General features: G+C 35.5%; 1 protein-coding gene across 1 annotated transcript; it reads left to right on the top strand.

Annotated features, from left to right (window-relative positions):
- The first annotated feature begins 12,627 nt into the window (after window positions 1-12,627).
- On the top strand, window positions 12,628-15,975 carry LOC107780785 (nudix hydrolase 2-like). The gene is made up of 8 exons (XM_016601364.2): window positions 12,628-12,799; window positions 13,290-13,355; window positions 13,439-13,576; window positions 14,096-14,167; window positions 14,580-14,630; window positions 14,764-14,798; window positions 15,362-15,470; window positions 15,566-15,975. The coding sequence occupies exons 1-8, from the start codon at window positions 12,671-12,673 to the stop codon at window positions 15,737-15,739; spliced, it is 774 nt and encodes a 257-aa protein (XP_016456850.1). The 5' UTR covers window positions 12,628-12,670; the 3' UTR covers window positions 15,740-15,975.
- The last annotated feature ends 592 nt before the right edge of the window (window positions 15,976-16,567 follow it).

The following is a 16,567-nucleotide window of genomic DNA, read 5'->3' as shown; positions in this document are numbered from 1 at the left end:
TGCTGGTCAAAATTCCAGGTATTCCCTTTATAGACTTGATTTTGTCGGGATTGACCTCGATGCCTCTCTACGACACCAATAACCCAAGGAACTTTCCCGAGGTCACGCCAAAAGTGCACTTTTCGGGGTTCAGGTTCATACCGTATCACCTAAGTATGTCGAAGTCTTCCCTTAGATGGTCGATGTGGTCCTCTTTTCTTTTTAATTTGACCAACATGTCGTCTATATAAACTTCCATCATTTTGCCAAGTTGCTCTTTGAACATCTTGGTGACCAACCTCTGATAGGTTGCCCCTGCATTTTTCAACCCGAATGACATGACTCTGTAGAAGTACGTCCCTTGGTGGGTGATGAAGGTGGTCTTTTCCTGGTCCTCCTCCTCCATAAGGATTTGGTTGTATCCTGAGTAGGCATCCAAGAAGCTTAATAACTCGTGCCCCGCTGTTGCGTCGATGAGCTGATCGATGTGAGGCAACGGGATAGAGTCTTTTGGGTAGGGTTTGTTTGGGTCCGTGAAGTCTATACACATGCGCCATTCCCCTTTTTTTCTTTTTCACTATGACCTCGCTGGCAACCCATTAGGGGTACTTTGACCTTCTAATGGAACCGTTGACGAGCAATTTTTCTACCTCTTCATGGACGACCTCGTTGATTGCAATATTGAACTTATTTCTGATTTCTCGTACCGGCAGGTAGAGTGGATCGACATTTATCTTGTGTGTTGCAATATATTTCGGGATACCTGGTATGTCTGCATGGGAGAAAGCAAACTGATTGGCATTGTCAGTTAAAAATTTATGAAAATTACCTGGTTGTGTGAGTTTGTGGCCAATGTTGGATTTTTTGTTGTGGTCACTTTTGTCCAGCTGGACAGGATCAAGGTCTTCCACTGTTGACCCTATGGCTTTCACGACGTCGAGGTCTTTGACAACGTGTATTTGTTCGTCGGACTTGGGACCCAAATTCGTTAATTACTATGCTCCTGAGTCCTCCCTTCTAAATTGTTGAGTGTATGTGCAGTCTTGGGCTTTGCGGTAGCATTCTTGAGCTATGTGTTGTTCACCGCGGATGCTGAATAATCCCATAGGGTAGGGAACTTGATGATATGATATAAACTGGACGGGATGGCCCTCATGGCGTATATCCAGGGTCGCCCTATAATGGCGTTATAGGTTGTGTCTTGGTTCATGACATGGAATGTTGTTTCCAGGGTGACGCCCCCGGCCAGAACGAGCAATGTTATCTCTTCAGAGGTTCGTTCGACTACATTGTTAAAATCTATTAGTGTTATGCAATGTGGTACTATCTTATCCTTGAGTCTCATTTGTGTGAGAACTCTGGGGTGGATAATACAAGCGCAACTCCTATCTTCTACCATGATTCTTCTTCCATCGGTATCTAAAATTCTTAAAGTAATGACAAGGGCATCGAAATGAGGAAAGGTCAAATCGTGGGTATCTGGCTTATCGAAGATGATACTGTCTTTGAGGTCATCATACCGTTAATGGGTGGTCGACCACTTCAAGTTGTGTGTGGTGGTGAATTTCACATGGTTGATTGTTTCTTCGTCGCCTTCGCCAATAATCACTTGGATGGTGCGGGCAGTGGAGGGTGGCTTTGGGGGGCCTTGATGTTGTTCTCGTTCACGGGCAAAATTGGCTCTCCCTCGGTTGCTCATCATCTCCTTTAAATGTCCTTGGTGGAGCATGTTCACTACTTCTTGTCGTAGGGCTATGCAATCCTCGGTCTTGTGGCCCCATTCCTGATGGAACTCGCAGAGGCCATTCGAATTTCTGGAATTTGGGTCCGACTTCATCTTTTGTGGCCATTTCACCTTGGGACCGAGATTCTCTAGGCGTAAACTATTTCTAAAGCAGAAACACAAAAATTGTGAGCAGATAAAAGTGGAGGCATACCTCTTTCATTTCCAGTGACTCCCCGTCTATGGCCTCGACGCCCCTTTGGCTTGATGGGGAGGTAGTGGGATGGCCCTCTGATGTACGGTTGGTGCCTTTCCTGATTGAGGCATGGACCTGCGTGATCTCTTCAACTGTCATTCCGACGATCTTTCCTTGATTCCATTTGGACTGTCGTTAACCGTTGAGTTGGACCATTGAGGTCGTCTTCGTCTGATCTCACCTCGACACAGTAAGAATTGCGAATTTCTTCCCAGGTGGTAGGAGGGTATTTCATGAGTCTACTTAATAATTTTTTGGTCACCCTCGACCCGTTCCTATTTTACCCGATTTGAAAGGCCACTACCGCCATCCCCTCTAACACATTTGGTAGGATCATTCTTACTTTGTTGAACTGGTTGAGGAAGTCCTTAAGTCCTTTTCCAGGCAATTGTTTGATGGTGAATATGTCATTCACTCTAGTTTCTGCTTTCTTTGCCCCATCATGGGCGGTGACGAACTTGTCTGCTATTTCCTCGAATGGCATTATGGAACATGCTGGTAATTGTGAGTACTATGTTAAGGTTCCCCCTATTAGGGTTTCGCCGAACCTCTTCAGTAGCACCGACGGTACCTGCTTTTTCGAGAGGTCGTTGCCTTTTACCGCCATGACGTAATGAATGATACGGTCTTTAGGGTCCATTGTGACGTCGTATATTTTCAAATATGGTGGCATTTTGAAGGTTTTGGGTATGGTATGTGGGGCTGCCTCCTCGCTGTATGTCTGCTCCATGAACCAGCCGACGTCCTATTTTGGCAGAAGATTCAGGGCGCCTAGTATCTTATCAACCCTTTCTTGGTGCTCCCTCATTTGGTCGCGAAGTGCTTTATTCTCATTCTCCATTTCTTCTATTTTCCCCAAAATAGTTGTGAGGGCGTCATTACGTGCATCAACAACGGTGTGAGTGTTACCTATTAGGGTAGGAGCGCGTTGCTCGTTGATGGTTGTTGGGGTGTCAACTCATGCGATGTTCCTACTCGCCCCTTGTACGGGTTTTTCGAGTATACTGTTTAGGGTACTTGTCAGCCACGTATCCAATAACGTTTTCACTGCGGGTGGCACTTCCTCTGTCGTGGACGTGGAGGCTCCCTTCTCATATGAAGCGGTTACTCTCCCATGAGGAGGAGGTGAGTCACTTTGCCTGGGTGAGGCGTTCGGCGTCACATTCTCCTCGTCTTCCATGTCCACCTCGTTGATGGTGCCTAGGAGGTTAGTAGTGACACCCATCACTACTTTCAGTCTTTCCTCTCCTTTTTCTGCCATTGTTAGCTTGTGCAAACAAGAAAAAGAAAGCTTTTTAAAGATCTAGAAGAAACTAAACTTTTTAACTTGGAACTCCCCACAGACAGCGCCAAATTGTTTGATAAAAAAATTTTAGGACCTTTTTGTTAAACCAATTTAATAAGTATATAAAGGGTGAATCGTAGTTAAATATAATAAATCCTAGATCTGAAGTTCGATAATTTTGATGGTACGGGACCGTGTTTAAGTCAATGAATGCCAAGTTAATGCTCAATGATTATCAATAAATATGAGAATGAAAACATGCAATAAATGTGACAAATAGCATTAAATGTAATAAGAAGGAATTTGTCACCCAAATATTGAATGAATTGGATGATTCCCTACAAGCTTTTTGTATATTCTTGATAATCAATCATTTACAAGATGTTCTTATCAAAAGAGTCCAGAAGCCCCCTTTTTTGTTCCCTATCTCTTCCTATTTATAAGGAATATTCCTAGAAAACCCTAAAAAAGTACAATTGGGGGAATGTTCAAGAGAATATTCCTATTTATAATCCTAAAAATATTCTAAGCGTTGCATCTGTTTGTTCTCTACTCGACCTTGGCGTGAGTCTTTCTCTCTGGGCGACTCCTCGCCACTGGGCCGTGCTTGGCTTCGACCTCGGCCTCAGCTCATCCGTTTGCATTCACTAAACTCGACCTAATTTTGACCCATACACTAAGGGCTTTTAACATATTTGGCTGATTAAATAAAAATAGGAGTTTTTATATTCCTATACACTATATGAAACTATATTACCCTCCCTACTCAAGTTTTACTATAATTACATTTTATATACCAAATTACCATTTATGTACATTTTAAGGAAATTAATGATAATAATTAGTATCATAAAATTACACCCACGTATCAAACCACACCCTTGATTTCCTCTTCAATCACCCACTATTTCCTCTTCTAAAACCAGTGAAAATCTGTAATCCCTCTACCATTGACAACCATTAAAAAGATTTGAAGCTTTGAATTCGAATTTGGATTTTCAAAAGACATTGTTTGTTTAGATTGGATGTTGTTGCAAGAATTGAAAATTCTCTCTACGTCTCTCTCTATCTCTCAATCCCAAATTTCAGTAATATAAAGCAAAGGAAAAGAGAGCAGTAATTCCACCATTGACAGCCATTAAAAATCTTTGAAGCTTTGAATTCGAATTTGGGTTTTCAAAAATCATTATTTGTTTGGATTGGGTGTTGTTGCAAATAATTGGGAATATGGTTTGGAGTTTATATCTCAATTTTGAGGGGTTTTGGTGAAGATTAGACTTGGTTTTGGCTGAATTTCAGATTGAAACTCGAAGAAGAAGAAGAAGAAGAAGAAGAAGAAGAAGAAGAAGAAGAAGAAGAAGAAGAAGAAGAAGAAGACGACATGATATACATTATATTTACGAAATTGTAGAAAAATTATAAAAAAATTATATTCTATTGTTTATATATTTTTCTTTTATTTATTTAACTATTGTATGAAAGTTCAACAACATTGTATAAAAATTATATTTAAGTTGTATATATTGTAGTTGTATATAACTGAGTAGAAATAATGTATGAAAATTATAGATAAGTTGTAGATAAGTTGTATAATATATAATTAGTTGTATGAAATTTGTTTTTACTATATATAAATCAGATACCAAATATACAAAAGACATATTGTATAAATTTTATATAAATTTTTTATTTAAGTTGTATGTTATTGTAGTTGTATTTAACTTGGTAGAAATAATGTGTGAAAGTTGTAGATAAATTATATAATATATAATTAGTTGTATGAAATTTATTTTTACTATGTATAAATCAGATACATAATATACAAAAGGCATATTGTATAAATTTTGTATAAAATTTCCATTTAAGATTATACTATGCCCATGTCTTCATTAGGGAGGAAGAAGAGGTTATTTTGTCTTCATTTACAGCTTCTTTCATCTCAAGTTCCGATACAAGAGTCTCTTTTATTGAATCTTTCAGATCAATTCTTTTAATCCTAACCGGTAACTACTTAAAAGGCTGCTTTCCTAGTTAACGTTGTTTGTAAAATTTGAGAACCTGGTGATCATTTACTTTGGCACACTTTGATTTTCAGATTGTTTCATGTTACTTTATGTTACTCTACAACTCTACTCTCCAAGGTAACTTGGCTGATGGTTGTTTGTGTAATCTTATTCTCTTCTTATTGATCTACTGGAAAATTCTAGATTAAACTCGGATGTGGAAATGTTTATTCTGCTCCTACATAATTATACTCATTTCTCTGAGTTACGAAAAAAATACAATTATTCTTTTGTGAGGAAGAGGGGTACATCTTTTTCAGTCAAGTAGAAATTGTTAAAGAATTGCAAGAGCTGAATTTGCAAAGGAACATGTTGTGGTAAACAATTGACGACTGCCGATAATTGGGAAAAAATAAAGAAAGAGAAGAAGACAAAAAAATAAAAGGAAAAGGGTGTAATTAAATCCCTTGGTTGACGGCACAAATAATGGATTTGGGAGCCTATTAAGGTGGATTGTATATATTTTGTAAATAAAACTTGTTTATGCCAAGTAATTAATTAAACATGGATATTAAAAGTAATAAAATTTTAAATAATGTATAGAAATGAAAAAATCTCATAAAAATAATTACAGCCAATTAGCCAAGTAACTATACTGTGTAAATTTTCCAGAATTTGGACACACTCGTGACCCATCAAATTTTAGGGGCCGGCAAAGCCGAGTTGGCCCAATTTACAAGTCTTGTCCTTAGCAAGTATTCTTTTGGGCAAGTTATTAGGCCATCTCCAACCTTGCCTCCGTCCCCGATAATGAGAGAAATATTTAGGGGAATTTAGCTCCAACCCTCCCCCATTTTGGTTCCCTCAAATATGGGGGTACACTATTCATCTCCCCTATTATTATTCATCACTTTTTTACTATTATTTTATTATTTAATCTTTTAATTTATCTCTTTATATATACCTAATTATGTTTATGTAATGTATTTATAATATTAATATTATATCTTAACTTTGGTGTATAATTTTAATAAATTAATTTTCGTGCATTTATTATTTTTATGTAGAAATGACAGTAGATGAAAATCAACGATTTCAAGAATTTTTATTTCGACATAGATGAATTAAGGACAAAGATGCTCATTTTGCACTTCGTAATGCATTAATAGATCATTTATGGGAGAATACTAGAGGTTGAAGTTGAATATTTATCTAGTATTTCGAATGAATTTTATCGTTATGTAATATGTATTTAATTAATCTTGTATCACAATGATTTCACTTTTATTTGAATTATTAGTTAATCTATAATAATTGCTTATAAATTATATTATTTAAAATTTTATGGAATTGTTTTAATTATGGAAATTACAAATTAATAAAAATAAAAGATGGAATTTGTTTAATGGAGATTAAAAAATGAAATGAAATGAAAGATAATAATATAGTATAGAAGAGAGAGAAGAATATAAAAAAAGTTTGGGGAAAAAATGGAGTAAGTTGTCCCCAAAATGGGAAAATCCACATTTTGAGGACCAAAAATGGGGTAAAGGTTGGAGATGCCCTCAGTTTTCTAAAACTTTATATATATATATATATATATATATATATATATTGGCCGTTATTATTTTTGGGAGCGGCTATATTATGTAGTTTTTGCTTTTGTTTTCCTTTTTTTTAGAGATTAGTGCGCCATAGATAATTGCCAATTGGTCCCTACAAAGAATGTTAAATTTTATTATTTAAAAATAATTTAATTTTAAATTTCTATTTTATTCATAATGAGATAATTTATGACTATACAAATATTTATGGATTATTTTAAATCACAAATATTAAAAGTCTTATTTTAATTTTTTAATTTTGTACTTATTCAAATACCCCAATATAAATCGGGACGGGATGAGTATATATGAAGTACCCAAATATTCTAAGAGCTATGGACAAGTGCAGGGGCAGATTTATAGGCAAAAATATGGGGAACGTGAACCCATGGTCCTTCCGCCAAACTAGATTTTATATATATATATATATATATATATATATATATATATATATATATATATATATATATATATATATATATATAAAAATTAGTCTAATATAATCTGCTGGCACCCATGCTCCAAAGAGGCTAAATGATGCACTTGGTTGAATGTTGAGTTATTTACCTAGAGCAGCAGAGATTAAATCTCACTTAATACTTTTTTTCTCTCATTTTTTTAGTGGTGCACCCATGTTATAAAAATTCTAGATCCGCCTCGACAAATACGCGGAAAGTTACAAAACCAAAAAAACAAGAAGAAGCAAGTACATATCTCTTAAGTCCCTCAACGTGAGTAATACTAATAATTTAAACAAAATATTCGTAATGGTCCCTCCTTGTAGTTTTTCTATAAGAGTTTCTGGGAACAATCTTTCTTTAATTATTTCCTTGTTAAGTACCAAGAATTTAAGTACACTATTTATGGTAAGTCAAGTCTTCAACCTATCTAGTGTATCATACTGACTTTTGACGTATTCGTTTTTAGTGTTATCATGAATAAGCTGGAGGCTCCTGATCTCTTAATCAAATTTGGCCTTTATCCGTCTTATATGTAAATTTTCCTCTCTTTAGTTCTAAAAGGAGTTAGAAATGATAAAAGGTCATTGCTTAATTGGGCAACAGTGCACTGCATTCAGTTTCTCTTCTACCTGATTCGTTTATTCGAAGAACGTATGCTTCATCCTTAAAGATCAAACCTCAGATTTAATAAAGCATAAAAAATATATGCAAATTAAGAGTCTCATATTAAACAAGCCTCAAGAAAACTCATATGCATAGTATGCCACATTTCAAGCACATGACACATATATGGTCCGCTTAATTTAGGCCGGCCACGGACCTTACATATTTATCCTTTGGGCTACGCCATCGATGAATTGAATAGCATACGTACCATGCAAACTTGTGTTACGCCTTATAAAATTTTTAGTTATCCTCTTTCATTCAGATGTGTGATTCGCCTAAAGTGCACCCCTTCTTCAAAAACTTGCTAGCTGAGAAGTTTGCAAGTCCTTCTCTTTGATTGGTTCTCATCAGCCCGCCATCTGTTATGAGCGTCACATAACTAGCTTCCAATAAATAACTATCTAAATTTGATAGAATTTAACATCTTTTTTTTTGGTTTACGTGACATCTTGACATCGTACAAATAGCCTCTTGTGGAAATGCAGGGTAAGACTGCGTACGATAGACCCTTGTGATCCGGCCCTTTCCTGGATCTCGCACATAGCGAGAGCTTAGTGCATCGGGTTGTCCTTTATATTTTTGACATCATCAAAGTATTAATAATAATAATATGATGTGATGACCCAAAAGGTCATCTTATGTTTTAGAACTCGATTTCGTATTCCGAGGCCTTCGGCCTTCAAAACCTTATTTTATTCCTCCTCAATTTACGTGCTCAGTCCGGGCATATTTCCGGAAAGCTTTTATGTTGAAAGTTGATAAAAATAATAATTTTTTCCTTTAAAAGTTGATTTAGTTGACTTCGATCAACGTTTTGAGTAAACGGATCCGGGTTCGTATTTTGACAGTCCCGATGGGTCCGTATCAAAATATGGGACATGGGCGTATGCACGGAATCGAATTCCGAGGTCCCTAACTCGAGATATGAACTTTTGATGAAAATTGAAAAACTGAATATTAAATGGTTTTAATAATTTGGTTAATATTTGATCTTATTGGTATCAGGCCCGTATTTTAGTCCGGGAGCCCGATACAGGTCCAAAATAATATTTATACCTTATCTATAAAATGTGGTGAGAAACGGAACTGATTTGACATGATTCAGATGCCCGGTTGTGAAAATAAAAATTTCAAAGTGTTCTTAAGAATTCCATGTGATTTGGTGCTAAATTCGTAGTTCCAAGTGCTATATTGGCGATTTGATCGCACGAGCAAGTTTGTATGATGTTTTTAGACTTGTGTGCATGTTTGATTTGGAACCGCGCGGGCTCGGGTGAGTTTCGGATGGGCTACAGAGTGATTTGAAACTTAGAAAAATTACTGGTGTTCTTCAGCTGTGTAGCAGGCCTCAGACCTCGCAAATGCGAGGTCAAGCTTCACATTTGTGACTACTGTTGAGGTTGCATTTGCGAGCTTCTTATCGCAAATGCAAGGAGAGAAGTTGGGCCAGCCTATGTTCGCAAATGCGAACAAACCTTCGCATTTGCGATGCGGACAAGAGGGAGGTTGACCTCGCATTTGCGACCATTTAATCATATTTGCGATTAGCTCAGCTCGCAATTGCGAGCATTTCTTCGCTTTTGCAAAGGAAGCATGAGTGTGAGAGACATCACAAATGCGATGGTTTTCTCGCATTTGCAAGCTTCGCAATTGTGAAGCTCAGGTCGCAAATGCGATATCTATAGTTGTGTATAAGGGACTTAGACGTGATTTTGCATTCATTCTCCAAAATTTCAAAACCTAAAACACAAGAGGCGATTTTTCAAAGACCATTTCTTCCCCTAAATCATAGGGAAGTGATTCTTAACAAATTTCTTTCAATCTTTCACTTCATTTTACAAGATTTCAACCTAGAATCTAAGATTTTCATGGTGGAATTGGGAATTTTTGGGTAGAAACGAGGGATTTAGACCTCAAATTGAGGTCGGATTCCAAAACCAATTATATATCTGGGCTCGGGAGTGAATGGGTAATCAGGTTTTGGTCCGAATTTTGGGTTTGGACCAAGCGGGTCCGGATGTTGACTTTTATTGACTTTTCAAAAATAGCCTTAATTGAATTCCTTGCAATCATGGATAGTTACTAAGGCTTAGATTGAATTGTTTGGTTGGTAATTTGCTAGATTCTAATGGTCTGGAGGCTTGTGTGAAGGGAAAAACGGTGATTGAGCTTTGAGTTGGCTGTTGGAGCATGGTAAGTGTTATGTCTAGCTTTGACTCAAGGGATTAGGAATCATTGACTTAATTGCTATGTGAAAATCCATGTGAGTGGTATATAGGTGAGGTGATGAGTACCTATGGCCGCCAATTTATGTGTTTTGCCTGTTTCCTTCCCGTTCTTAATATATTGGTTTCCTGCCTTAATTTCTACATGCTTTACTAGTATTCCCATGCTTAATTGCCACTTGTTTGACATTGTTTTTCATTGTTGAAGGTATTAGCTACCCTGTAGTTTCATTGTCTCATATTGTTGGCTTAAACTGGTTTATCGGTGTTTTATTGTATATTTTGGATTGTTTTCGCTGAGTAGTATTATTTGAGTGAAGTTTCATAATGTACAAGCTTTCCGTTTGCTTTGGTTTGAGGTTTAAACATTGTAAAAAGTTTTGAGTTAAATTGTGGAATTTCTATTTTTATTGTGTAATTGGTACTAATATGATGGGATCGGGTTGCACGCCGCAATAGGAGGAATAAGGGTTATATATTGAGGATGAATAAAGGTGAAATGCTACTATATAGTGGGATCGGGTTGCGCGCCGCAATAGGAGAAATTAGGGTGATATATATACAGGAGGAATAAGTTTGAATTGCTATTATACGGTGAGATCGGGTTGCACGCTGCAACAGGAGGAATAAGGGTGATTGATATGGAGTAATAAATGTGAATATTCATATTGATATTGATTATATGGTGGATCGGAATGCGCGCCGCATCAGTTTGTGTGTTTATCTATTTTACTTCTACTGTGTAAGTTAATTGGTAGCTTTGCATTTTACTTAAGGATTGGTTATAGCTCGATACTAATAAGGCACTTGAATTCTGCATTCATTCCTTGCAAGTTACTGCTCATTTTGTCATGTTCTTCTTTCTGCTTTTATTATAAACTGTATGTAGGTTATATTGTAATTGCCTCGCCGTAGCGTCATCACTACCTCGTCGAGGTTAGGCTCGGCACTTATCAGTACATGGGGTCGGTTGTACTGATACTGTACTCTGCACTTTCTGTGCAGATTTCGGAGCAGGTAATGGCTGATTGTGAGGTTGGCTTCAGGTTACACAGTTCGAAGACCCAAGGTTGTCCTGTTGGCGTCCCCTTCTGCGTCTCTATAGTACTTTTTTCTTTATTTCCAAAACATTTGTAATTTCTTTCAGACCGATATTTGTAGAAAATCATAGTGTGTTCGTGGATTGTGACACCGGATTCTGGATAGTAATAGCAACGGTACGTATTGGTAATAGTATATAAACAAAGAGGCTGTTTACTTACTTCCGCAATTATTTATACTTGTTTTAGTTTGTTTACTTTTAATCATTGAAACGTAAAGAAAATTGATTAATAATACTTTAATATTAGCTTGCCTAGCAAGTGTGATGTTAGGCGCCATCACGATTCCGATTGTAGAAATTTCGGGTCATGACATATGATTGTGAACTTATAAGACTCAGTCGTTACCTTGGGTCGGGTAGGGTTGCACCAACCTAACACGGTTGATGGGATTTCGTGCTTTGTTGTTTGCAGGTTGTTGCTAGGTATGTGTATGAGTAGAAACTACCGAGTTTCATACGAGACCAGGTGGCAGGTGCATGTGACATCACATTAAATTGTGATTAATCAGTGCAGACCTGACAATCAATTAAATTCCTACAATGTGAAAATGTTCCAAGTAAATTTTGGCTCAATTTCCATATGATGATACAACAGCTGCATATCGTTAGCTTAATGATGCTATAAGCCTTCTATAAAAAGGGCTATTCATAGCAAACCTTTCTTCACTCATCCTCATACTGTAAGACTCAAAATCTCACACTTTGGTAACACCAGGTTATGTTTAAAATTCTATGCACAACTTCTTTTTTATTTATAAAGTTTCCCATGCTTATAGCCGAGGTTCCAAAAAGTTAATTATTGCTATTAGTTCTATTATTGATATACAAATTCTTCAAATTTGAGTTATCCTAGCTAGCACGCATATATTATTATCGTAAGAGTTTAAATTTTGTGCACTAACAATATATTAATTTTTGTGCCATCACGTTAAGTTACCTGAGGTAACTGACTATAAGAAGCACAATTTAATAACGTGAAAAATAAAATATAGAACTTGCTATTAAAAGTTGAATTACAGTGACAATGTAATGTTTGTATTTTACATCATTTGTATCGATAACTTTAGCGCTTTCTGAATAAAAACTTACATGCATTCACTTTTGGAAACTTAAAATAATTCAAATTTCTATATATATGAAATAGTCTTACTTGTTTTAGAAATCGAGTAGCTATCATGACTCGAAAAAGTAAAAATGAAAAGCCTAATAAATTTGACATTAGGCTAAAGACGTGCCTAAATTTGACATTAGGCTAAAGACTTAGCTTAAAAAGTTTAATTACTCTTTTGAAATTTCAAATTTCTTCCAACATATATTCAATATTTTTTTTATTCTTCCAACTTCTGATCAGATTAACGAAAAAGAAATGGAAATATTTGAGGCAACTGAAGATAATTATGGAGGAGTTACTGTCAACATGAAGAAGGAAGAGCCTATGGATTCTCATAAATTTCATACTATGCTGATGGCTTCCATATCCAATTGGAGGCAAAAGGTACGTATACTTGTTATTTATTCATTTATAGCTAGGTGATGAGTTCGAGTCGTGGGAGCAGTCACGAATGTTTGTATTAAGATAGACCGTCTATATCACACCCCTTGGAGTCAGAGGAGAATCCTGAAGAATTTTTGCCATGAACCCATTATATTTTTAAAACTATGGGTTCAAACCTATTATTTATTATAATTTTAGTGAATTCTTATACATATATTTTATGCTTCGTGTTGGAAGTATTGGTTCAGTTGAAACCGATATTACAACTTTGCATCCCCTTTGCTTGGGGTGCAACCCTTCCCTGAGCCTGAATGCGGAAAACTTCGTGCACTTGGCTGCCCTTTTTATAAACGCCATTAATAAGATAGATCTTAGTTAATTCATATACTAATTATGATAAATAGTTGTCTCTCAAGGAATTTAAAATTAGAAAAAGAAAGATCATAGGTAATACATTAATATCTTTTTTTTTCTTCATTTTGATGTTCAGGGAAAGAAGGGTATATGGATCAAGTTGCCTATAGAACTTGCTCATCTTGTTGAAGCAGCAGTTAAGGTAAAATATACATATATACTCCCACTAACACAGGCTACTTTACATTAGATTTTAATTAAGTGATATATTTAATTATATTGTAGGAGGGATTTTGGTATCATCATGCTGAGGCAACATATTTGATGCTGGTTTATTGGATTCCAGAAACCCCTCATACTTTACCTGCTAATGCTTCTCATCGTGTTGGTATTGGTGCTCTCGTTCTCAACAATAATGGAGAGGTCCAAATAACACATTCTTTTTCTTGTGAATATATGTTAGTATAACGAAATTAACTTCTATGCACTTACAAGTATAAAAGTATAACTGGAATTAGGGGGGCAAATGGGCGGGGCGGGACGGATAAGGTCAGGTTGAAAATTGATAATACAAAAAACGGATAAATTATCCGATCTGATCATATTTAATACGGATAATAAATGGGTTAACGGGCAGATGATATAGATATCCATTTATCCATGACTGGGAACATTTCTAGTTTGCCAAATTTGAAGAACCCCCAATTTGAGACTTTATAAATGTAAAAACTAAACTCATTGATTATCTATTTTTTATGTGGATTATATGAGTTTTATCCATATATGACCCATTTTTAAAAAGTTCATAACCAAACCATTTTTTAATGGATAATATGAGTGAATAACTATTTTTTTTTAATCATTTTGCCACCACTAACATGATGTTATTTCCAGATGTCACATTGAACAAGTTAAAAGTAAAAAAATTATTCAACTTGGCAGGTGCTAGTGGTTAAAGAAAAATCTGGAAAAAGCACTGGAATTTGGAAGCTGCCTACTGGCGTTGTTGAAGAGGTTAACCATTTGTATCTTTTTCTTTTCATTTCCTTTTATTAAAAAAAAAATTATTTTTTTGCAGTTTCCTTGAAGTCTACAACCAAATATTATCCTTCCATCTCTTATCCTAGTAGTAATATTTTTAATTGTCAATATTCCAAAATTTAAAGGGGGATTCCAAAGAGAGTAGTATCGGTTTTTTTTTCTTTCTAAAAAGATACAATTGGAGGAATTTTTTCTTTTCTAAAAGAAGCGAGTGCATTACATTCACATTTTATTAGAGCATTTTTAGGCACTAAAATCTCGTAAGGGAATCAGCATTTTGTGGAATTCTCTGTGTAATGATTTATTGTATATACAAAATAATACTCTGCGTAATGATTTAACTAATATTATGTAAGTATAATTTGTGGAATTCTTTCACTTATAGGGCGAGGATATATGCATGGCAGCCATTAGAGAAGTACAAGAAGAGACAGGAGTAAGTCGGTACATCTAAATCATTTAATTTGATGAACCAAAAAAAAAAAAAGTATACAAATTAATTTCCCTTAAATCATAGAGCAGTGAAACTCACAAATATTTCTTCTTCTTCTTCTTCTTCTTCTTTTTAGATTGAGACAGATTTTATTGAAATCCTCGCTTTCAGGTAAGAACGATTTCATCCTTTTGGCCATCAAAAAATTGTAAAATGTCAAGAAGAAAAACAAAAAAGAAAATGTAAAGACAACAAAGAAATAATGATATTCACAAGAAAACCCTAAGGGTGGCCAAGTTGGTTGAGCAGGGACTTCCCGAATAGGAGGTCTAGGGTTCGAAATCCACTTGCATATCTTTTCAATCGAGCCAGTTGCACGATACTTGCCTAGTGCGTGCGATTTACCTTTCTGTATAGTTTACAGGCTATTACACAATAACGAGGTTTACCCTGTGCTCACCCGAAACGTGCGATTTACCTTTCTGTATAGTTTACAGGCTATTACACAATAACGAGGTTTACTCTGTGCTCACCCGAAAGGTAGCGGCTACGGATCCCTTGTTAACAAAAAAAATATATTCATAAGAAAAAGTAAGGTCTAGAAAGCAATAAATTACAAACACATCTTTCCAGGATAAGTTTTCTACAACACATGATTATATATATGTCCTAATTAATCTTGTTCTTCCAAAATAATTCAGCAGCTGAAACTTTTGAATTTTTGGTCACTACAGACAAAGTCACAAATCATTCTTTGGAAAGTCAGATTTGTTCTTCATATGCATGCTAAAACCCCTTAATTTTACTATCCACAAGCAAAATGCTGAGATTGAGGAAGCTCAGGTATGTCAAAAATAACCACTTTGCATTTCAGCTATACTTCACATTGAGGAAGCTCAGTATGTAAAAAATAACCCCTTTTATTGATCTCTTTGCAGTGGATGGCAATTGAAGAATATTCAGCTCAACCAAAGTTGAACAAAAGTGAACTCTCCAAAAACATTGCCAAGATATGTCTAGCAAAAAAAGATAATGAATACACTGGATTCTCTGCTGTTCTTACAACTACAGGACTTTCTGCTAAGAATTGTTATTTGTACTCTAATAAATGATCACATGATCATTAAAATACACACTCTTTTATGCATATGTTTGCAATAAAGTTGTGAATTTCCCTTGGAAGAAAATCCAGACCCTACTTGTGGGAATACACTGGGTTATTGTTGTTGTATCGTTGCAAGAAAATCAAAACAGTGATCAGTTTACTTCGCTATGATGTTGTGCCAATTAAAGTTCAAATTCATCCTATTTGGGAGAAAATATAAATAAAAACTCTAGTTTGATGATACAGTTATGGGTGGTAGTGTAACCATATTCATGACATGTGGAAAATAAAATACTGGCTAGTAGTCTAGTTAGAACACTTTTGTCTTAGTCCATTTAATTAATTTGTTGTTAGGTTTCTTTTTAATTCACTTTTTTTGGTTTGCCTTTTATTTGTGGGGAATCCATGCAAATAAAGTCAGTGATTTTGGCATCAATTACTACAATTTGCCGTATTCGTTTGCTACGTATGATTTTGTGTTAGGATCAAAGATATGTACAATAAAAACCAGTTTGGTGCACAAAGTAATCTGCATTTACGCAACGTTTGGGGGAAGGGTCGTACCCCAAGAGATCTGATATAGACAATCTATCATAATATAAATATTAATGGCTGTTTTTACAGCTCGAACCACTTATTTATAGTTCACATGGAAACAACTTTACCATTACTTTAAGGCTCCAAAGATATATATATTGTTGGTGTAAATATTCTTCTTCTTTATTTCCTTTTTTGATCCCACGCCAAGAGTTTTGATATGCACTATGCTGAATAAGTTGTTAAAATAATTAGTAGAACTCCTTATAGAAATCTGATGATAAGTAAGAATTTACTA

This window comes from Nicotiana tabacum, chromosome 10 (assembly GCF_000715075.1).
Source record: "Nicotiana tabacum cultivar K326 chromosome 10, ASM71507v2, whole genome shotgun sequence".
Classification (NCBI taxonomy): Eukaryota; Viridiplantae; Streptophyta; class Magnoliopsida; order Solanales; family Solanaceae; genus Nicotiana; species Nicotiana tabacum.
This window is presented reverse-complemented; position numbering and strand designations above follow the sequence as displayed.